This window comes from Accipiter gentilis, chromosome 14 (assembly GCF_929443795.1).
Source record: "Accipiter gentilis chromosome 14, bAccGen1.1, whole genome shotgun sequence".
NCBI lineage: Eukaryota > Metazoa > Chordata > Aves > Accipitriformes > Accipitridae > Astur > Astur gentilis.
The window spans coordinates 30,391,290-30,414,564 of NC_064893.1; the positions used below are offsets into that span (position 1 = coordinate 30,391,290).

Below are 23,275 nucleotides of genomic sequence, written 5' to 3' on the forward strand. Positions count from 1 at the left end.
GAGGCAGCGCTGATCGTGGGCCGTATATGGGCAAGGCGGACCCAGATCTGGGAGAGCATAAACTTAGTATTTATCTCCACAAAGTGACTCAAGGCATTTCTGCGCAGCACGCCACTTCCCAGACTGGTGTGTTTATACTGCACGGAATAAACACACCCCTTAGGGCCTTGAACCGATGTCTGCCGCATCCCGGCATGATGCTCTGACCGCTTGCCAAGTAAGAAAGCTCTGCGCGTCCTTGGAGGACGTTGATGTGCACTGACGACGTCCATGCGATTGGCCTGGCAGAGGAGGTTTGGGAGCTTTGCTGGGCGTGATGAAGCCTCCGGTGCTGTGAACAGCAGGGTGTGGGGTGCTGGTGGCCTCTGTGCTCCTCTGAAACCAAAGTGGCCCTTGCAGACTCCTGTGCTTCCCACCTCACATGCTCCGAAGCAGCTTGTGCTCCCAAGCGGGATTTTGCCCGTAGACATGGACACACCAGACCAAATTTGCCGTTAATGAGGGACTACCGAGATGTTTACAATTAAGCAGGTATTAATGTATTTGCAACACTGGACTCTTAGAAAGGTAAATGCTTTTGCCAAATATGTTTAAAGAAGCTACGTGACAACTCATAATATTGCTTGCAGTTTACACTAGCAATCCAACCGACGTCTGATGATGTGACCTGAAATATGGGCGCTGAATAAAAGATGGATTTTGAAACTGTCCTATAACACATATAGGTTCTACGTCTTTTCATAGGACTGTTCCATAAGATCTTTTTTTGTACACTCTTGCAAGCAGGACATCAACACTTGTCTCATAGTATTAATAGTAGTTAATAACAGGATTAGGCTCGGAGACATAAGACAATGTTTTCTTGTAGGCTTCCATTAAAAAGCCTACAGTGAAATATAAACTCTTCCCTTAAAATCCCGAGAACATCCTCAGTATCTTATGCTACTCAATATAGGTCAGATTTTGAGCCTAAATTGTTTGGCAGAATCATCTCATATCACAGCTGTGGAAAAAATAATTTGGGATAAAAAGGAATTAAAATCCTTCCTGCTGGCAAGCTCATCAAATAAGCCAAGGGATAAATGGGCACGGAAACATAGCTAGGCTTGCTGCAAACGATTCTCTAGAACACAAGAAAGGATTTTTTTAAATTTTTTTTTTTTTTTTTCATTCTTTCCTTGTAAAAACAGCTGTAGGATGTAAATTGTCCCACTGAGTCAGTGCAGGATGAAGCAGAAAGAAGCCAGCCTCCATAGCTTAGTGGGTTGCTAACTTCAAAGCTGAATTTAGTGGTTTGAATGTTGCTGCTGTTAATGCTGGGGAGCTTTCATCTACGTCTGACAAGCAAACTAGCTCACAATGTATGAGTACAGTGGGCATGTTGCTGTGTTTCAAGGAATCTGCCACTAAAACAGTTGGGTGGCACATCAGCATCGTTTCCATAAAAGACAACGGCTGGGTACAACCCCCAGCAACCTTTCCTCCCCGTTTCCTGCAAAGAGGGAATCCCTGTAGCGGGGAGATGGAGGGAGCCCGAGCTCTGTTTTGATTGGAGATGCTCCTAATTCATAAAACGGGATGATGTTTTGGAGAAAGGCAGACTCGTCACGGTGCTGCTGCGCAGCAGCTTCAAGTTCTGCGCTGAAGCACGCTCCAACCTTATCCACTGCAAAACCCCTGGACAGACAGAAAGGCAGGCAGCTCTGCATTTACAACAGCGTTATTGCGCAAATGTCCAGCGTTACTCTGAATCTCCAATACTCGACTCACGCTTATTTTGCTCCTGGCGCTCCTGCTCTACCTTAAAGGAAGCCCTGAGCTGTGTGGATACGTGTCTGAGCAGTCAGGGGCTGCTGGAATAAGGAGCTGGTGTGGAGTGGGCCAAGCCTCCAAGTCCTTATTCCAATATTATATGGGGAGTAGAGTCACCAGAGTCACCAGGATTCTTCTACGTGCAAGTACTGCTGGATTTGGTCTAGGCATCTGATACGAGAAAGCATTTTAAAGTATGTATGTGGGCTGGGTGTTATTTTTTTTTTGCAAAATCATGGCCTAAAATCAAGCAAAGATAAACAGGTCATGAATATATTTAGGCTGGGAACCAGGAGAACAGCCTTCCAGTTGGAGGAACTGCTAGTATTAAGATAAGGCATCAGAAATTTCTGTGCGCTTTTTTCCAGCCTAAGCGGGGTGTGGATGGGGATCCAAGAGGCCTCACGGGAGGCCAGGGTGGTCTCTGGAAGCCTGGGAGGATGACGTTATAAAACCCTTCCCAACCACATTCACGTGTTGGACCACTCCTGCTTTCCGCTGGGACATCCATCTCCATCACCCTCCTGCATCCCAAACCCGTGAGCCAGGTTTGACTCAAGCTGCTGGCCCCACCAGTGCATTAGCCGCGCGACCTGCAATGGTTTTAATCTGCCTCCAGTCGGTTCCAGTCGGCAGTCCTGCTTTCTCCTGGCCGCTGCTGGGGTGCAGAGGCCGTGTCCCCCGGATTCCCGGGTGCTCACCCGCAGCGGGTGACGCAATCCTCTGTTCTCGCTGCGGATTTCCAGTTACAGCAAAATAAGATGCTGAGCCCCAGGAGGCAAACATTGCCAGCAGACCTCTGGGCTGATAACTGTGTGCCTTGGAAAATGACTCAGGCTCTCCTGCGTGACACAAAGTATTTAAAAAACATGGAACTGATTGATTTAATCGTATAGCTCTGCACTCTGGAGGGCTGTGTGCTCGAGTAATGAAAAATGTATGTGGGTGTTTACGTGAGGATTTGTGAACGAATGAATCAAACCCTCTCCCCTGAACAACATGGTGCCACACTACATGCTGTTATTAAGAGATCAATAATTTTCATGGGAGCATCTTGGAAAATGCGTCTTCTGGAGAGGTCCCACCGGAGATCAGCCCATCTAGCAGCAAGTTTGGCAAGAGCAGGGTGTGCAGCAGAGCCCTGCCAGAGCCGGGGAACTCTCGAAGGGTGGATGACAATGTTCAAGGCAGAGCAGAAAGCCATGATGCCCAAGGGATGCAGGAGGAACATGCCCTCTGGCTCAAAAATTCCTACAATAAACTCTGCTCGAGATAAAGGAGCAAAGGAACTCCCCAAATGTCTCCCTTCCAAGAACCACCACTGCATGCTGGACTTGCTAAACCTATCTGCCACTTCACAGCCTCCTTTCAAAAGTGTAAAGCCTTGCCCTTGTGCTCAACACCCGAGTTGTCCCTGGCCCCTCCGAGCTCTTGGCTGCGCACCACAGAGCTGCACGCGAGGCTGCGGGGGTGCGTGCTGCCTTTTCCACACACGCAGGATGCATCTGACATTGGGAAGGACCTACACAAAATGCCCAGCCCGCTTAAATCCCCCAAACAGGACTTAAGCAAGACTTCAGTAATGCCTGGAATGAGTTTTTCCCACAGTGACCTGAGGAGTGAAGCTGTGTTTCCAAAGCCAGCACTATAAATGGGCATTACTTACCGATCAGATCTTGGTTAAAAGCATTTCACTACAGAGAAGGTGGTGCTCAATCTCACGAAAAAGGCATGAATTAAGTCACCTTCAAAATATCTATTGCCACAGAGGCAACGCCACCGCAGAAGATTGTGAGGGGGAAGAACGTGATGTGCATTTCTCTATTTTTGGTGCTTTTGGTTCCTGCATTGCAGCCAGCCGCGTCCCCAGCACAGTTCCCTTTCGCTTCGAGCTTGTTGGACTTGCAACTTTCCTGCACAGCACTGTCTCCATTACAGACGCAACAGAGGAACCTTTGTGTGGTGGCGATTTTTTTTTTTTTTCCCCCGAGATGGAGATTCATACTCACGGCTAGACTTGCGCAAACTTATTTCTCACAAAATTTTACAAATCAAGTCTAGAGAGTAGCTGAAAATGTCAGTTTACTGCTGAATTTAGTGGGAGGCTGATGCACAGGGAGGACCGGGGGGGGGGGTCTGCAAGCAACGATCTGTGCTGTGAGAATGATTCAGCATGTACAGATGCTTAAGGATCAGGAAGCAAAAGAGTTGCGGTGGTCTGTTATCGGAATTTGTTTTGCATGACAGGCAATAAGGGAACCAGTCCTTGCTATTTTGGATGGACTAAAAGTGAACAGAAATGCTTACGCCGTTGCTCTTTCAGATTTGTGTGCGATTTCAAATCCAGCCCCTGACCTGAGCGAACCCAAGCTGTGCTCTGAACCCGTTCCTCTGGGAAACCAGTTCACTGGCCCAGATGTCCTACCTACATCATGTCACTGATGACATCAGAGCTATAATTTGCCTGAAAAAAACAAACATGAGCTGCCAGTGTCCCAGAGGGACTGATCTGTTCATGGGACAGCTTCTCTTCTGCTTTATTGCTCTGTGGGTTGTAACTCATGCACTCCAGGGGTAATTTCAGTGGCTTTTTGGAGATCATTGTGTAAAACATCCTCGTCGTGCTGAACGGAAATGTGGCAACAAAAATAGTTTAACTCTGCAAAAAGCATAGATTGCTGGGTCTGGTACACAGATGCCCCTTGGAGTCATCAGCTGAACTCCAGTGGAGTTATTAAAAGGCTGCTGTGCTCTCAGGGAAGGCAGGATCAACCCGTCGGGCAGTGTGGTCCTGCGAGGCCGTTACCTCACGCAGAACCGAACCTGCATACGGAAAAACTCTGCGAAGCAGAGTCTTGCAGGTCTCAGTTTTCTTCCTTACAGCAGAACAGTTCAAGTCTGAGGCTGCCTGCGTATCACCAAATCAATGCATACGTTTATCTGTCAAGAATCACTCAAACAAAAGACTGACAGGCATAATTACGAGAATTAATGGACTTCAGCAATTATCCATGTTTCTGCAACGTGGTAGGGGGGTAACAGCAAGCCAGGGGCTAGGTAGGAGCCGAGTTTCCAGGACTGGATCAAGTGCAGGGTAGAAAGTTCATTTCAATTCAGCAACTTGCTCAGAGGAGCACTTTGATCAGAGCTGACAAAACTATTTTTTGTTTCTGTCATCATGCGACTGCCCTGCCTATGAAATATGTGTCCCTGCCAGCCCCTTAAACACATCCCGCACGGAGATACAGGGCATCAGTTGAAAATGCCTGCTGGAAAAAGGCAAGAAGCAACATAAAGAAAAATAGAAGTGCAAGACATGAAGGTGAATTCTGTGGCAGTCTTGTGCAATGGGAAGAAAAAAAGACCTCTGTGGAAAAAAAAGAAATTGAGGAGTTCATTATTTTTGGCAGGACTTCTGCACATTTTGCTTATCAAGGGATCGGCACAGGGAGGGGATTATTTTATAGTCGCATAAAAGTTCCCTCCCTCCTTCAGTTCTTTCGAACCCAGGCTGCGTCCCTGCAGTCTGTGGGGGCCTCTTTACGGGTTTACATTTCGACTTTATTTATTCTAGATGGGATATTTTCAAAAGACAGATTTATCCAGTTCACCACATGTGTTCAGTGCTGCTCTGGGTATTGTTGCCCCCCGCTAGTCAGCCCGAGCGAGGGACAGACGCAGTGCTGGCTGGCCAGGACTGAAAGGTGAAGGTGTCACTTGTGGCCCCGATCCACTTTCCACGGCCGTGACGTGATCCGATGAACGTTTTGAGCTGGGATGAAGCAGCCCCCAGCTTCCCATCCCCTCCTTGCGCCAGCTCCTGTGCGCTGCATCCGCATCACAGCACCCAGATGCAAAATGAGAGATGGACATTACCTGGGCTGAGCTGGTTCCCAGGAGAAGGTGCCGTGTAAGTTGGGATCCGCTTATCGGGTGGTCGTGCCGTGAGAGTCCTCACCGTTAGACCCGTTACCACGTTATAACCTGGATGCCTCAAGCATTTCGGAGCACGGACCACCAGGACGTTGATTCCCAGAATATCCACTGCCAGTGGATAACTCACAAGCCAGGACTTCGCTCCTTGGCACAGAGCACGAAGGGTTGAACCCAAAGGAGCTTCTCCAGCTGAGCACAGCCTCTACCGTGTGCTTTTTTCGGCATGACGCCATTGCCACAGCAGTGCAAGTGAGATACAAATTCCTGCTGCGACTCCAACCTGTCAACCCTCGCTCTATTTTTGGGGGTCTGGCCTGGTGTTCATTAGATGCTGCTGAGAGACGCGATTGAACGTGAGGAGGAAAACCCCATCAGCGAGGGACATAATCTCTGGCAAAGGGATAAAATCCACCTGGGACACAGTGCAGGCAGGAGCGTGTTAACCCACATACTCTGCACAAGGTGTAACACCCTGTTCTGCCCCGCTGCTCTGCTGAGGGTTATTTGGAGGCTGTGCTTCCACAGCTAGCCTGCTTATTGATTTTTTTTTTTTTTTTTTTTTTTTTTTTTTTGCCTGCTTGCTCTGGGGAGGTGGGAACGCGCTGCGGCGTGTGCAGAAAGGATGCTCTCGACAGGCTGGGTGCTTGGCTTGCTGCGCTTGGCCCTTTGTTCTTGTGAACAGGCAAATGAATTCACGTTTAAATAGAAATAACGGTGGGTAAAGGAAATGGTGGTGGTACCGTCTGTGGCAATTCTCTGGTCTCCCTCCGTTTTGGCTCTGTTCTCCGTACGTGCGTTAGGAACAACCCAGCCTGGCTCCCGGTGCAATGTCGTGGCTGCAGGGATGCTCACTGCAGCCCTTCTCATCCCATCCCTGGCTAGAGAGCCCTGTCACCTGAAGCTGAAGGAAAACTTGCCCACGCTTAACGCATCAGAAAAAATTGTTTAAGGACAGTTTGTCCATGTGAAAACAAGGTCCCGGCATTCCCACCAAGGTCAGCGTGAACCGCTGAGCTGGTGCTCTGCTGTGAGCCACAGCTGGGTCTCACACACCTGCCTTTTCCAGGTATGCAGGACACCTTGGGGAGAAGGAGCACGCAAGCCCTCCCTTCCCATGCTCTTCTCCCTGCCCTCTCCAGGGACATGTCCCACCTGCCCGCCCACGTGCTTGCTCCTCACTTAACTAGAAAAAAAAAAACCCATGGGCTTTCTCCAGGTCAAACAGGACCCACACATGTATGAAACCTGGGTAGGGATTTAATCAGTTCAGGTTTGTGCATGGGGCCTTGCGGCGTTCAGCTTGGTCACCGCCTTTCAGCCAGCCACGGGACATCGTACGTGGGGAGCGGGGTCTGGGTAGTCCGTTCTCCTTGCATGAAATCCCAGGGAAGAACGTGGTCCTGACCCAGGGCGAGTGCTGCAAAGAGGGCATCTCCTCTTCCTAGCACCAGTCTGAGGGGCTGCCCCAGTACAGGGCTGGGAGTCACCGAATGCGCTGCTCCACCAGTATCACCTGCATTGCTCTTCCTTGCTTAGCATCTCCCGGGGCACCAGGTGAGGATTTTCAGGGTGGTCTACTCATTAAGGAGTCATTATGAATTCCCCACTGCCTGGCCCAGCACGGCAGGAGGAGTCGCTCTCCCCAGCATGGGTGGGATGCTGAGGTCTCCGCGCCCTCTCCTTTGGTCTGCAGCGTCTGTGTCGCTTCTCATCCTGCCCCGCTGTTAGCTCTCCTCAGAGGTATCGTTGTGGGAAGCGGAGCAGTTCTCCAGTTCCTTCGTGATCGCTGCCGAGCACTCCTCCACTTTGACTTTCTTTCTCCCTCTCATTGACTTCTTAGCTCCTGCAAACAGCAAGATGACCGCAGGAGTTAACCACAGAGCAATGGCTTTACATGGACGAGGTCAGTGTGGCCTCATCCCAAGATGGGGACAGTGCAGGAGGAAGCAAAGTTCAGCAAAGGAAAGATAAAAAGAAACCCCTCTCACACGGGAGATGCGTGGGTACCTGGGGGAGGCTGGTGCGACCCTGGAAACAGATACAACATGCGAAGCAGAAGTAGGCAGAGAACCGACCCGGTGCAGGAGCGTACCCGAGAGGGTACCCAGACCAGCGGGATGCATTTCTTGGATTTCTCCCCCTTCCAGAATAGTACACAGCACACACCACATGCTGAGAGAGGGCTTATGCCTCTCCATCCCCATTCCTGCCACAACCGCATCCAGCCCTTCACTTGGGACATCCCCATCCAGTCCCGGAGGGTTGGATGGTGTCTGCCCTGGGGAGCACAGGGCAGCTTCTTCTCCATTGCTCTGGGCGGCTGGTTTTGTAGAGCAAATCCTCTTCTCACTCAGCTGCGGTGGTGTCCCTGAGCGGGCAGGCACCTCCGAAGGCCGGGCACAGAGCAAGGGGCAGCGCTTGCCTGTTAAACAAGCCTCCTTCGTGCTTAAGCAACGCTCTCTCTACATTTATAATTGGGTCAACATTTCCTTGTCTTTACCTACAGTACAAAGTGGGTTATAGTAGCGGGGTATTTCTGACAGAGTACTTTTTAAGACTTGACAGGCACACTGGCTTATCCTTGCCCTTATCAGGAGGAGTTTTCTGCTCATTCACCTGTAGGAAACACAGGTACAACACATTCCTCTGTCAGCAGGGAAACCTCCACAGCCACCCGGGAAGATCAACAAGGGTTGGCAGAAACCTTTCTCTGAACGTCAATAACTCAGCCCTGGGAATTTGGCCTTCTCCAGTCACCACCTCCCTGACCGGTTAAGCAAACACAAAGGACTTAGCCCTGTTAGCTTAGGTGCTGAGGAGTGCTCTCCTGGCCACCCTGCCCAGGCTTCCCCCTGGCTAACCATTACCAGGGGCTCCTCTGGCTGGAGACACAACCGTTGCCAAACCACGGCACAGCGTGGCATGCACTCGGTGGAGGAACACCCTTGGCCCCGCTGCGGGGAAGGCGGCCGGTGCCCTCGGGTGTTTTTCACGTGAGCCCCTCGGGAAGCAGCAGAAGTTGTAACCCCGAGCTGATGCCACGAGGAACTCCTCCTCCTTACCTTTTGTCCAGGGGTCCTGTCCTCTTTTTCTCTTCTTCTGCAGCGCATGAGCTTTGTCTTTGGTGCAAAAATATTTCCCGTCAGCCTGGGCTTCTTGTAGGATGTCGTCTTCATATGGGGCAGCCACCTACACCAACGAGAAGAACAGTCAGTCTACAAACTACCCTGGCTTTCCCGGGGAGCTGATGGCCTGGCTGCATTGCTGGGGACCTTTGTGACCATTGCTATGGAGTGGTGACAAATTCTGTTGTTCACAAACCCTCTTGACTAGCTGGAAAGAGTGATATCTCCATCCCTCAGCATCAAGTTGGGTAACAGTGTAGGAATGGGGTTTGGCATGGGGAAAAGCTGTCACCTTCTGGAGTGAGCTTGGGTGGGGACAACCTGTCTTACACCTCTCGGACCTGATGGCCTAAGCTAATGGGCTGAGGAGAGCAAACACACCTCGCTGTCCGTCGTGTCCGGCTCATCAGATTCCTGCTTCCCAGACTCGGCATCGTTGTCATCTAAGGAAACACAAAAGAAGGGGTTTTTGGCTGGCAGGGACCCCGACAAGCTCACGAGCAGATGCAAAGCCACCGGCCCAGGCTCTGAGAGCCATCGAGGCAGAAGACAGTTTCAGCCGTAAACTGCGTTGCAAAGCAGAGCCACTGCGAGCTACGTGGCTTCAAATGAATGTTTATTGGTGATCCAACAGGACTCCGCTGAGGAACCAGCTCCCAATAAAGCTGTATCCGTAGGACTTTGCTACCCCAAGGTCGCAAGCGCTTCCCCGAAGTCTGTGGCTACGTGCAGGTTGGGAAGCTGAGGGGTTTTTAAAACCCCAGACTGCACCTTCCCATTTGAGACCCAGGTGGGAAGAAGCGTGTGTGGGTAAAGAGGCCAAAATGGACAATCCTCAAGTTTGCTACCAGTGCCGGTTGGTGGCTCTTGGCAGGGAATGCGTGCCGAGGAGCAGAGGAAGGAAAGGCAGGGGAACTTCTATCCTGCCCAGCCAAAAGATTTTGCTGCGCACAGCCCCGGAGGCTACACAACCCCAGACACGTACCTGCACGCACCAGACACGCACCCGAATTTTGCACAGGGCCAGGGACCGAGCCTCGCTGGTGGTGGCATCACCCCGTTTGCACCCCCATCGGCACACCCGCGCTGGCCGTGGAGGGGCAGAAAGGGCTGAGGACAGAGCTGTGCTCTCTTCCAAGGGGCAGGGGCATTCCAGGACCTCAATTTTTCTTGCTCCTGACACCCAGGTCTAGCCGGGGTGGCTGTTGGCAGGGCAGCCTCCCTTGCTGCCCCTGCTCAGGTGGGAGAGCAGACGGTGCTGCTTTCAGGCACCCCTAGAGCCCCTGTAGTCTGATCCCATCCTCCCTTTATCCTTCCACAGGTTAAGGTTCGCTAGAAAGCGCAGAAGTATTTGTGTATTGTTTCCTGGGCTTTGTGTCAACCTTAAGGTGAGAACTGAAGAAAGTCCTGTATTCCCACACCCAGAATGTAATCAGCTGAAATTCTTCTGCTGTGATGATATCACCTTAGCATGTAAATCACAGAGGACTTCCCCCCCCCCCCCCTTTTTTTTTTTTTTTCCACCGTGCAAAATCCTGCTCCGGAGAGTGTTCCCAAACCGCTCCGACACGCCCAGACCGACTAATCCAGGCAAGCTCAACTTTCTGGCCGAGCCAGTAAGGCTGGTACCGAGCAGCTCTGGGCAGACGTGCTTCCCTCTCCGCTGCCCATGGCTGCTGCCTCCCACCCACCCGGGGAAACCTGGCACCCACGTCCCACATAGGTCAGGCAGGGAGAAAGCACACTGTGTCCCCAGACGAAGGGCACTGCTGGTTTGGGGAATGGAAATGGCTCTTATAGGGGATGGAGCAAGGAAAAGGAGGAGAGCGTCCTGTCCTACCTGCTGCAGGTACCAGCATCCCTCGCCCCACGCTCAACCCTACGCGCTGTGCCAGCACGGGGCACGCTTTGGACTAAGGGGGCATGGACGGGGATGGTTTTTCCCATGCTAATCCTGTAAACCTTTTGCATTTTCCCCATCTCTGCTGAGCTTCTGCTTCCCTGAGAGGGGCGGGTAATGCAGGAGCAGCGGTGTTTTGTTGCAGCTTACCGTGGAGTAGGTTTTGCCGATGGGTCGGTGCTAAACTGACCTCTTTAGCTCCCGGAGAACTCCGTGGCACTCAGCGGCTGAGTGCAGGGAGCTCTCCAGTGTCCAAAGGCAACCCACGGGTGACTCCTGGTCTGAGCTGGGCAGAGATACCGGGCTCTTCTCCAGAACGGCCGGGGTTATTTTCTCCCTACAGATACCGAACCTGAATTTTGGGCATCCCTAGGGTTGAAAATTGAGCCCTCAAGGACAGAAATGTGAAACCTAAAGCTCACTTGATAGCTGGGAGCCAGGAGCACCCACGTCAGTGGAAGGGTGTCCCGTGCTGGTTAGTTACTGGTTCGCTCGGCGGGGATTGCAGGTGCGTGCAGAGCCCAGCTCAGAGAGCTCCTGCCTGTAAGATACCTTCACCAAAATGCACCATTTGCTCTTGCCTTCTCAAATGTCCCGTTTGCCTGGGGCTTTTTACCTGCTTCTCCCTTCTGTGCGCTGACATCCAGTCTCACCTCCGTCTCTGGAAGGGCCTCTGGGTCGCTCGGCGCGGAGTTTTTTGTCGGATGTGCCTGTGAGGGTGCGAGCTGTAGGATACAGGGAGCACAAATGCCTTCGCCAGGCAGGACAAAAGGGCTGTCCCCAGCCCCTGCGCGATGACTGTGACACCCGTGGGGACGAGCATCGCGGAGGCGTTTCTGCGCACTGGTGGTGTGTTGCAGGGAAGCCCAGCACGCCTCCTGCATCGACCTGCGGGACGGGGCACAGGCGCTGCCGGTCCTTGGACCCGGACAGAAACCCCACAGATGCTGGAGGGGAGGGGAGGTGGGGGAACGAGAGCCAGGGCTGAGCGGCCGTGACTTTACCATGTGCAAATATATCCCCGTTGGCTTCACGCACAGCAAAGCCATCCTCCCACGGGACATTAATGGTGGTCATAAAGGTGCCAGCACCAGTGCCGGACACCCTGGGGAGGGCAAGGGGCCACGGTTGATGCCAACACGAGCTGTACTCACCACAGCTGCATCCTCCTCCTCCTCTTCCTCCTCCTCGACATCACCAGGCAGGACCTGGGTGGCATTGGGCCAGCAGTAGGGGAAACGCAAGTTGTCCCGCTCTGCCCCGTGTCTCCCGCAGGGACCGCGGGCTGCCGGCACAGTGAGGCTCTCCCCGGGGCTCGGCTGTGGGCTGCCGGACCCCCGTGGCTCCCGGCGGTTGTGCCAGCTTGTTTCCCTGCCACGGCCAGAGTCTGATAGATCCAGCGGCACGTCTGCGCCATCGTCCCTTGCTGCCTTTGCCTTTTCTCGGAGCTGGGAGCTGTCCTGGCTCAGCCAAAGCTCCTTCTCTTCCTTCCCATCAGCAGCATCCTCCTGGAAGGACCTTTCCTCCTTGCATCCTGGCGTGATGCTTGGCCACGGGGAGAGGGCCCGCTCCTCGGACACGGGCTTTGGGTCTCCATCTACCCGCTGGCCTGATTGGCATTGCTGCATGAGGAAATGCTGCAACCGCTCCCTGTGCTTGAGGAGGTGTAACTTCTCCTCCAGGTGTTGATCCCTCACGTACACCATGGCGGCAGGGAGCTTCAGCAAGGCTGCTCGATCTTCCCAGCCATCGTGCGACCGCGTCCTGCCGTCGGCGTCTTTGGCCCTGAGCAAATGGCTGGAGAAGCTGCTGCCGTCCCGGTCGGCCGAAGTGCAGTTGCTTGCCAGCCCCAGCTGGTGCAGGGAAAGGTGTTTGTGGAGGAGGCAGAGCTGCTCTCTCTGGGCAGTCAGTTTGAGATTTTCATAGGACGGAGCAACCTTGGGGGAGTCCGGTTTGCTTGCTGTTAAATAACTAAAAGGAGCAGGAAAAAAAAAAAAAATCACGTTAATTAGTGATTTTTCATACGATTTCCCAGCTCCTGCAAGTGATGCGCATAGTCTCTCCTGCTCTTTCTGTGCCCTGTTGCGGCTCTCGGCCCGTGCATCACGCTTGCCTTTGGGTGCTGTGCTGGGGAGGAGGGTCCCGGTGGCTGCGGGGGTCAGGCAGCCGGCAGCGGGTCTCTGCAGTGCTCACACCGCAAGAAGCCATCACCACCCCACCGTCCTACAGCGTTCTCCCGTCCCTGGGCCACGGCGGCTCCAGGGAAGGGGTTGAGCGAGTCAGGGGATGCAGTGACCGCTCACGTCAGCACCGCTGCTGAGAAGTCACTTGTCAAACCGTGTCTTACAGCCAGAAGCATCGTAATTACCCCTCATTGGGCTTTCTTAGTGCCTTGGTGGGCCTGAAGACCTCCAGAACAGAGGAAGAGCCCACCCTCCGCTAATCTCACTCAATGGGAGATTTTTACAGCCATGCTAAGAAGGTTGGAATGGTGCATGAACCTGCCCTGCAAACCCAGTCCCTGCTGTCGCTGGTTATTTGGCAGCTTCCGTGTGTGCAGGCTTTTCCTGGGAATGCTTGGCAGATCCACTCCCACTCTGGGAAATTTGCTGTCTCTACAGGCGAACTCGCTGGTTTCGCTCAGCCCTTTGCGCTTCTGGAATCAATGAGGAGGATAAGCCCGGGGAAGTGCTGAGTCCTGCAGAAAAGCCCATTAGAAAAGATAAGGAGGAGCAGGGATTGCTGCCTCCTGTGAAGCAAGTCCTTCTTCTCCCGGCTGGAGGTGGGGGCACCCGCTTCTCTTTATGGGTCTGTGTAACCAGAGGCTGATCTCGTCGGGCTGGATTCCGGTCATTTTTTGCTGGTGTAAACTGGGAGACCCCCGACCCCTCTCCTCCCCCAAGGCTGTGGGAGAAGTCTGGAGAAGAAGGTGGGTAGATATAGCAAATACTGGTCATCTCATCTCAGTCTGCACGGTGGGACAGCTGCAAAGGGGCACGGATCAGGCCCACACCACAACCCCCAAGCAGGTAACTCACGCCTCAAGGCTGGGGGTCCGCTCACGCTCCGGCGGGAGAGGGGTCTTCCTTGCCGATGGGGACACTGCTGCCCCCGAAGGACTTTTTTCCAGGAGACAAGGTTTGGAGCCGGGTCTCACCAAGGCGATGGTTCCGTGCAGCTGGTTGGCGATCCTCTGGGACACCTGCGGCAGAGGGGAGAATGTCCCGGTGAGCCGTTCTGCTGCGCATCCCGGGAAGCTCGCGGCAAAGGGGAGCCCCGCCAAGCAGAGATGCAGCTCCTCACCAGCGTCAACGAGACAGGCAGCTCCTAAGTGCTCTGTGTGATACAGGTCTGGTCAACAGCTCAACCATATTTTTATTGCTTTTCCCAGGAAATTTTCCCTTCGTGTTTTCTAGCGGGATCTACAACACTCTATTTTCTGGCTGCACGGATTTGTAGCCCAGGAGGTCTTGTGCCTCCCCTCAAGTCAAGCCGTGATTCAGTGGCTTAACCAAGATAAGACCCTGCAAATTCCCTGACCCCTAGTCAGGCCACTAGACTTTATTCATGCAAGCTCCTGGCATGCACTAATTTGATGGGTGTATTTCCAGTGGGGTACCTGGCTGCGAGGCCAGGACTTCATCATCTCCATCTGCTGTCATGAAAGGCTCACCACATGTTCTGACTTGACTTTTCCCTGCCCACCTGGAGATGTCACCAACCCTTCCTGCGATCCCTATTAATTATCCTTACAGTCTGCCTGCAGCCTTACCAAAACCCCTTTTCACCTGCTCTTTCAAGTTTTCTGTGGAGTTCAGGTAAGCAAAGCCTGTGCCAGAACAGAAGCATCTATGTGGGTGTTCATCTGGGCTCGAGTTCCCACGAGCAGGAACAGGGCTCCAGGTCCTGCAGTCTCATCTCCCAGTGCTCAATATCACCATATCACTCAGCATCCCTCAGCTGACACATACTCTCTGTGTTTTAAAGAGAGTGGCTTGCATCAATGCACAAAATGGCAACCACTGAATGCCAGGCCCTCCAAAAACACCAGTATTCATTATGCTGCAGATGGAAAGACATCTGCAATGCTCTTGGGCAGGGCTGCTGTGGTGTATTTGTTCTCAGTACCCACAACTCCCACAGTTTACATGTTCTCCAGGCTTTTCCAACACTCACAATGCTCCAACTTCTTGCTTGCGCAGATAATGGAGAGCTGACTCTGTAACTTAGGATAAGCTACGCTCAGTTGTAGCTCAGCACAATCTCCCCAGGTCCTTCACTCCTCAGAGCTTTCCCCAGCAAAACAGCTGAGAGAGGAACCAGAGCAATGGGCAGAGGACTCAAGGATGCTAGACGTGTCGTCATGGAGGATAAACACAGGAGCAAAGAAAGATGTGCGCGCTCACAGCAGGGACAGGACCCTGTGCCAAACTCCAAACGCTTTGCCTGCAGTGAGTGGCAGTTTCTGCAGAGAGGAGGCATCTGGCACTTGGTAGGTGCCCTCCTTGGCTCTGGCAATGGCAAACTGCCCAAGTTTGGCTAATTGTTTCACCCACTAAGTGCCCCCTACTCTTTCTCTATCCCAGTCTACCTCTCTTGATCCAGTTCAGATGACCACAGTGGTGGGGAGAAGGCCTGAGGACATCAGGCCACCTCTGGCAACTCACCACTTCTGCGAGGCTGACTTCTTGGAGGACAGTGCCTGGGGAAGTCCTACTGCTTGGAGAGTTTCTCTGTCCTGCAGGCTTTTCTGCAAAAAAAGACCCAACCAGCCACTGTGATGGTCCTTGCAGAACTGTTGCAAGCTGCCCTGCCCTGCAGTGTGTTGGAGTCTCGCAGCCTCCCAAGGATGCCACTGGCTGGCACCAACCACCTCCTACTGGAGATTTCAAGCCAAAATTTCTGCCTGGCTCAAGGCAGCACCTAATTGAACATACCCTCCATCGCATGCGTGGGTGGCAGCAAGGCAACGACGTGGTCTCTGCATGAAATGGGTGGCAGGTCCACACCTGCATAGCACTCGTCTTACAGTGAGGGCACCCAAGCTCTCTTTTGCTCTAAGGCAGAGCAGCGTGTTTCTTCCTTGACATGTGTTTCCTCCCCCCCCGCTCCCGCAGCAGCTATTCTGCCCATGGCAATGTCCATCTGAGCTGCCAACAGCTTGGTCTTTGCTCTCCAGACCCTTTCCCAGAGCAGCTTTCCACCACGGCTCAGTCACTCTTCCCATCCCCAGGTCCCTCAAGTGTGGCAGGAGCCAGCAGCACCCACCTTCTCCCAGCTCGAGGCCCGGCACGTCATGGTGGGCTTCTTCTGCTCCCCTGTGAGCTGCTTTCTCCATGCCAGCGTTCCTGCTCACTGGGGACAGTAAAGCCAAGGGAGAGCTGGGGGTGGAGGTGCTTTCTCTGGAGGCGACTCCTGGGTGCTTTGTCCTGTCCCTGTTGAAAGAAGAAGGACATGAATGCATGAGAAGGGGCAGAAGGAAAGTTTGAGAGCCAGTGTAGTGGGAGGTCCAAGTTATAAAGCCCGATATATAAATATACATATTTATATATATAAGTATGTGGATATACCGGATCCGCAGACTCACTTCTTTCCATTGCAGCTTATCGCTAGCTCAGCTGCAATCTGGAGCATGGGACAGAGCCAACATGACAGCTCAGGGTCTGATTTCCCTTGGCTGCGGGTAACATCGCAGGAAGCCCCGACGTTGGGTAAGCCAAAACCCAACTGTGGCTATTGCAAAACCTCTGTGAGAACCTGTACGTCCCTGGCTGGCCTTTCAGCCTGGTGTAGGGATGGATTCAGCACAGGGATGTGGTGGCTATACCTCTTCACCATATCGAGTTGGTGGGGCTGACGCTCTTGGTCACTACGAGGGAGTCACTGAGTCTCAGAGACACATGCTTACGTCCTGGACAAAGTCCTGGCTCAATCCTGATGTTGACATGGGTGTTTGGCTGGAAATCTTCCTATCCAGCAGCCCAGGGAAGAGCAAAGCAGACCAGAGGCACTCGGTGCCCAGCAAACCCAGCCTGACCTACAGCTCTGAATCTCCTCGGGCCTTGGGAAACACCAAGGAGTAAAAGCGAGAATTTCTCTTTAAGCAAATGGCGCTTCCGTGCTCCAAAGAAAACACGTTTCTAAACTAATCCCTCAGTGCTAATTCCTCTGGACTTTAAACCCTTGAGGAATGAGCTGATTTGTTTATACTGGCCAGTCTGGCAGGTTACTTGGCTTTCAGCACAGTGCTCCGCTGGGATATGAACCTGTTGGTGCAGATCCCTTCTCCCTCTTCGCCCTGCCTCAGTCCCTTGCCTGTCACTCTCCTTCCCCCATGACACAACCTGCTTCCTCCAGACCCTCTCTGCCGGCTGCAGGAGAGGACCTGGTGCCATGGAAGAGCCATGGAAGCCCAGGCTGAGGTCTGTGGCCAAGGGGAGCAGCCCAGGGCTTTGCTTCCCATAAGCAGTCCCCCGTGCCGGGGTGTTGAACACCCTTGTTCCCCCAAAAACTGAATCCTTGGGTGCAGGTGAACAGGGGAGTGAGCAAAGATCAACAAGGACTTAGAGACCGTTACGGGTGTTTCGGTGTCTAACATCTACAGGAATCTGTAGGAATTAGATGCTAAAATACCCCTGAGGACACTGTGGTCTGGCCGTAGCCCTGCTCAGCTGTGGGGATGCCTCTGTCCTTACCAATACCCTTCATAATGAATGAAACCCCGCAGAGAGCTTACTCCAGGCTCCGGAGTCTCTTCAGTTCTTCCTTGAGAGTTTTGTTCTCTTCCCTCAGGCGGTTCGTCTCGTTAGCTGCAGGGACACAAGTTGTGCCGCGGATTCAGGTGCTGCAAGGAGAGACCTGATGCTCCTTGCAGCTTGCTGGGGTGCAGGGGGGAGGAGGAGGGAACGGTACCAGGTTTTGGGGGGGATGCCGAATTTCCTTCCTTCTCTGAAAACACACCGGCGGCTAAGGGATAAAAGGGAGCAACTTTCCAGCTTGGATTTGGTAAGGATTGGGGTCTGCTTGCAGCCCATCCAGCTCAAGGGGAGGGCACGACCCAGTCGGGGTGGTGGCCGTGGCACGGCGGGATGGACACAGCCAGCGTCCTGACTGGGAGCACCACAACCGCCCCCGATGAGGGGGTCCTGTGTTAGAGGGAAGGCTGGGGGACTCGGGGGGGATCGGACGAAGGGCAGAGGGGCAGTTGTGAGCACCCAGCAGCCGGGTGCTGCGGGGAGAGCAGGCAGGCTCCTGGGCAGGGTGGGCTGCTGCCTCAGCTCGCTCCTGCTCGAAAGCAGCGCTCTGGGAGTAAGGGCATAACAGGGGAGATAAACCAAAAGCTGCTGGCACCTCTCCATCCCTCCTATTGCCTTATCTCCTTTACCCCCACGACCTTCCCTGGGCCAGTCAGATCCCCAGGGAAAAACACTCCGAGCCCGAGCGGTGCTGGGAGCTCTGCCAAAGGCTCGGGAGAAGATCCATCACAAGTGTTGCTTGATTTCCATTTACCCGTGCTGAGCTGCTGCTGTGACTTTCCTGTCTTTGCCAGAGTGTTGCTTCTGCGGTGCCAAATGCATCTTTTTTTTCCAGGCAGCTGACATGGCCTGGCCAGCTCGGGGCTGCTCTCGGCGTGAGCATTTCTCATTTTTCTGGAGGTACAGAGGACTGCAACCTCCCAGCTCTGCTGCTTTGTGTGAACAGTTACCTCTGCTTTGGGGGGACACACGTAGGCTGCCATCCACAGTCTTGGTCAGATCCAGTTTTTCAAGGTCCCCACACTTGCGTTGGCTCCCTCCCTCCTCCCCAAACCCCTCCTGGGTGCCTGGTCACCGGGGGGGCTCACGTGCAAATACCTGGGAGAGGCATTACCTGAGCAAAGACTCAGCCAGCCAAAGCCGAGCTTACAGCAGGCAGTGGTACGTACTGAGGATGAAGATGTGCTGCAGGCTCTGGAAATGGGAGGTCTCGTACTCATTCTGCTTCTTTTTTGCCAGTTCTTGGGTGACCATGCATCTGTCGCAGAGACCCGCTCGCAGCCTGGAGGAAAATCCATGGCCGGCAGCTTGTTGCCACACAGTTCCCATGGGGGAAATAAGCTCCTGACCTCCCCACGGAGAAGCGTGAACACCCAGCCCGTCACCCCAAATTGGTGAGAGGGGTTATCACCCGTGCAGCCCAGCCCTGGTCCTTCCATCCCCCCAGATCCAGTCCCACCACCATCAGCTTAGGAAAGCTCTTCTGCCTGTGCCCAGGCTTCCCCAGCTCTCCCAGCAGCCACGTATGAGCGAAAAAGAGGTTCATGTGCTACATCTCGCTTCTGGGAAGACAGAAAACCCCAAACTCTCCCCCTAGGAGGGTGCACTCGCTGCCACTGAACACCACCCTATTGAAAAAGAAATCTTACCTGTTTTCTAACACCTTTACGTTTTCTTTAAGGACCTTCTGCTGTTCCCTTAATTGGTGATTTTTAGCAAACAGCTCTTCAATTCTCTGAGCATCACTAATTGAAGAAACAGAACAAAGAAAAGAGGGTTATTAGATTTCTCCCCCAAATCTGTGCCTTTATCTGCAGCACCCTGTCAAGGGGAAGGATTTCTGCCCTGAGCCTGCCGTGTTGCTCACACCGGTATGGCTGAATTGCTTTTGCTTGTGTGGCAGGAGGGGAAACAAATATGTTAGAGCCCAGACGCTGCCCTGTGACACCCGCCCTCGGAGTCAGCAGCTTGCTTTGTCCCAGTTTATTGCTTCCCAATAGAGCAAGAGCCCCTTGGGACGAGCATCACTTGCCGGTGGGAAGGCAAACTGGAGGTAGGCTGGGATCACCCCAAGCCCTGCCTGGGCTGAGGACTTGCACGGCAAAAGCCACCAAGAAGTTTGAATTTGGCAGGGCCAGAAAGGCAAACCAGGCTCTCGAAATCAGGCAGCCTTGGAGGAGTGCCCGGGAGGTCTGAAAATGAAGCGGCGTAACCTCCCCTCCGCCCGCCGTCCCGCCGTGGCGTGGGTAGAGCAGACGTGGCATCGCTCACCGGCACTTCTCCGTCGTCAGCTCCGTCAGCTTGCTTTGCAGACCTGGAATAATTAACAGAGACGGGCAGGTGGGTATTTATTGCCAATTCCCCGGCACATAGAAACAAAATGCAACGAGAGAACTTCAGGAGGGTGCCTGGCTTTGCAGAAACCTCATCAATTTACCAACCTTATTTCCGAGAAGGAATAACACGTTGCCCAGGTTAAACAATATCACAGTTTAACATAGCTGGAGAAGTTGTACAAAATGTGAGCACATTTTGTATTTCCACTGTTTAATGAGTCTGCATTTCCCTCCCACCCCCAAAAAGTCTGTTTCAGTTCTGTTTCTACTTATTTCTTGTTACAGCACGCATTTCCCAGGTGGGCAGTATTTTATAACTCAGGGCTGCAAAGCATCTTGGAGGATATTTACAGCTGAACAAGAACAGCTTTCGATGATGGATCTGCAGACGTTACATCTTGTCAAATCCATTTTATGCAAAGTAGATGTAAACATGTGGTTTAAATTGCTCAACAGTTTCCTCTAACTCTCACACGGCTTGAAATTACACAAGAGAAGAATGAATTCATAAGCCAGAATCCTCCAAAAGCGCTCTTGTTTTGTTCATAATATTGATACCGGGAATTATTCTAATAGGAAAACAATTGGATTTGGCATTTGGTTGCTTAACCTAATAGTTCTTATTTTAATAATGTATGACCCGAGGAATAATTTATTCCCTAGAGGAATAAACTATCCAACCTGACTCTAAGGTTTTCTTTAGCAGAACCTCATACTCCCGCTGCTTCTGTCGTATAGATTATTGCATCTTTCCACTTTCCCTTTGATCCCTCAGTATCCAAATATACTCCCATCCATGTCGCTCAGAGAAGATGCCCAGCAGGCGTGCATGTCACTTCTGCAAACCTCCCAATTCACCTTTATCATAGACCGGGGCAGCAGGAGCAGGAAAGAAGCCAAATCTCCCATGATTAATGCTTGGAGCAAGTGGGACTCCTGCAGGGACTGAGCACCTCCATGGCTTGCTCTCCAGGAACATGAGATGCGGGAACACCTTCTCTCTTCTGCTCCACCTCGTCCAAAAAGTTACCAATTTTCTCGGTAAACCTCATTCTCCACCGGTGAATGATACCAAGGTGCCATCGGAAGGTGTGCTCCCCTGAGGGCCAGGCTGTCACCCTGTGTCCCCATCCATCCCCATGGGTGATGCTTGCTGAGCCCTAATTCCCAAAGCTCCCTAATCCACACCTGCTCCTCTACCCTTCAGGTTATTTGAAACCAAACAGATCAAGGTGGCATGACAAAGAAATGGACCTTAGTCCGTTTTTAAGAAGACTTGTTATGTCTCCTTACCTTGGACCTCTTTCTCATGGATTTCCTTGAGCTTATTCAGGAACTCTGCAAAACTCTCCGTGGTCATGTTCAGGGCTGTGCCGCACACCGGGCTGCTTCCAGTGTGAGGATGTCCTTTCGATTCCGATTATTTAGGTTTCAACCTAAAATAGAAAGAAAAAGTCCAATAAAAGAGAAGTGTCTTGTGTATGTGGTGTTCTGGAAAGTCTTAGAAACAGGACAAAGCCCAAATCTAGAAAGTGAAATCAGTTGCCAAACCACAGACATGCACAAAGCAGCAGGCTCATCCGCGGACGCGTTTTTGTCCACCCTGCCTCAGCCCTGGGCTGGGGGCACGGGCAAAGCAGAGAGTGATGGCTCGGAAAATGGGGGAACTGAAAGCCCAGCTGAAAACCCCAGGCTTTTCCTCTACTCTTTGAGCTGTTTAAATCGCATTTCTCTGGGATGAGGTGGGCAGGGCAGTTTATTGAGGAAGGCACTGCAGGGCTCATGTTGGGACCGTGTTGCTGGGGACTGATGATGGGAAAAGTCACGGCAGCTTTGGTACTTGAGCTTGATGGACCCATCTCCCACCAGGTCCTGAGATGCTCCCGTGCATCCCTCCTCCCTCTGGGACCACACACGGCTTCTACGGAGGCAATACGTACCGCTCAGCTGCCTTGCTGTCATCGCCCTGGCTCCCCGCGTGGCCTCACCAGCTGCAGCCTCTTCGAACCCTTGGGAGACACCAAACTGAGTGTCATTCACCCCATTTTACAGTGAAACCTGGAGAGGTGATGCACAGAGCCAAGCCCCACAGGAATCCTGGCGGGTGCAGGGCCGGTGTGGGCACAGCATCCGTGGAGCTGGATGTGAGCTGGAGCACTCCAGGGTGTGCTGGCTGTCCCCAGTCCCTCCGCACTGGGAGAAGTGTCCCAGGTCCTGCCCTGGGCTCAGGTCTCTGCTCCACCTGCCCCTGCCTCAGTTTCCCCATTGAGGTTATGGGGTTATTAATGCTCCATCATGCTGAGCGCCATCACTTAGCGCTGGCAGTAGTGTTGGATAATCCCAGAGAACGGATAAAGTGCTCTGCTTTCTAAAAAACCCTTGCTTTCTCCTTTTTTGGTTGGAAACAACAGGAGAGGTGGAGAGCAACCCATGACACCCCCAGCTCAGTAAGCTGGGAAAGGCAGGGGCTAAACAAACAGCCTGAAAGCAAAGTGGTTGTTTTTGAAGAATGTTGCCCTAATTTTAAGAATTTTTACCCTAATTTTAAGAATTTTCCCCTAATCCCATAAATATTGAAATTACTAGCAGGGATGGAAAACGGAAACTTTGGAGATGAGAAAGCTCATTACATCAGCGATGACCTCATTCCTCCCTGGGATGCTGATGTTGGGATAAACTCTTTCCTTTCCATCAGCCAAAGCCTTGGGGAGTCTTAGATGCCCTGAAATAGCTGTGGGACCAGGTCCCACCTGGACCATGGTGGTACCAGGGAGCGGCGTGTATCCGAGCATCCCCGCAGAGCAGCGTGGAGGGTCCCCCGGGGTTTGGGCAGGAGGGGTGCGACAAAGCACCCGGGGAACTCAGTCTTCGACCGTGCACGAGATGACCAGGGAGAAAATCTCCTCTCTGTGGTTCGAAGGCGAAAGGCCAGTCTGGGACCTGCGTTTTGCAGCCTCACGGCGGCACAGGGAGGTTTTTGCCGGGCTCCAGCACACTCCCAGCCCGGCTCCCAGCCGGCAGCCTGCCTGCGCCTTTATCTGCATGCAGAGCAGAGGTGTGCCGGCTCACCTGCATATGCAAGATGTGGGCGCACAGAGCTGGAAGAAGAAACTTTCCCCTAAAGCGTCTGATTTTCAAAAGAAATGAGGCACGCGCCGGCGAGCACAAGCAGCGAGCTCGGCTTGCGTGCTCTTAGCATGCTTGGATCAGCAAAACATCTTCCTTGTTTTGAGAAAATAAGCACAGATCTCACTGTCTGGAGAAACAATTAAAAAAAATATATATATTCATTGCTCCCACTTTCCTGGGCAGAACCCACCCTTTCCGAGGGCTGGGTGATCTCTCCCAGCAAGTAAAAGCCGCGCGAGGCACGGCATGGCTTGTCGCGGCTCGCGCAGCTCGGGATCAGCT

At 52.9% G+C, this 23,275-nt stretch overlaps 1 protein-coding gene across 2 annotated transcripts; it reads right to left on the reverse strand.

Annotated features, from left to right (window-relative positions):
* Positions 1-7,021: 7,021 nt before the first annotated feature.
* On the reverse strand, positions 7,022-21,300 carry RBBP8NL (RBBP8 N-terminal like). 2 transcript variants are annotated; one of them, XM_049816606.1, is made up of 13 exons: positions 21,158-21,300; positions 19,800-19,842; positions 19,178-19,273; positions 18,698-18,810; positions 17,510-17,582; positions 16,042-16,208; positions 15,441-15,523; positions 13,812-13,975; positions 11,928-12,744; positions 11,390-11,483; positions 9,255-9,316; positions 8,811-8,937; positions 7,022-7,591 (listed from the first exon to the last, which is right to left on the reverse strand). In XM_049816606.1, exons 1-13 carry the CDS (start codon positions 21,222-21,224, stop codon positions 7,473-7,475), a joined length of 2,025 nt encoding a protein of 674 aa, XP_049672563.1. In that variant the 5' UTR covers positions 21,225-21,300; the 3' UTR covers positions 7,022-7,472. The 2 variants fall into 2 exon arrangements, with proteins under 2 accessions (XP_049672563.1, XP_049672562.1); XM_049816605.1 differs by having other exon boundaries at positions 11,390-11,498.
* Positions 21,301-23,275: the final 1,975 nt, after the last annotated feature.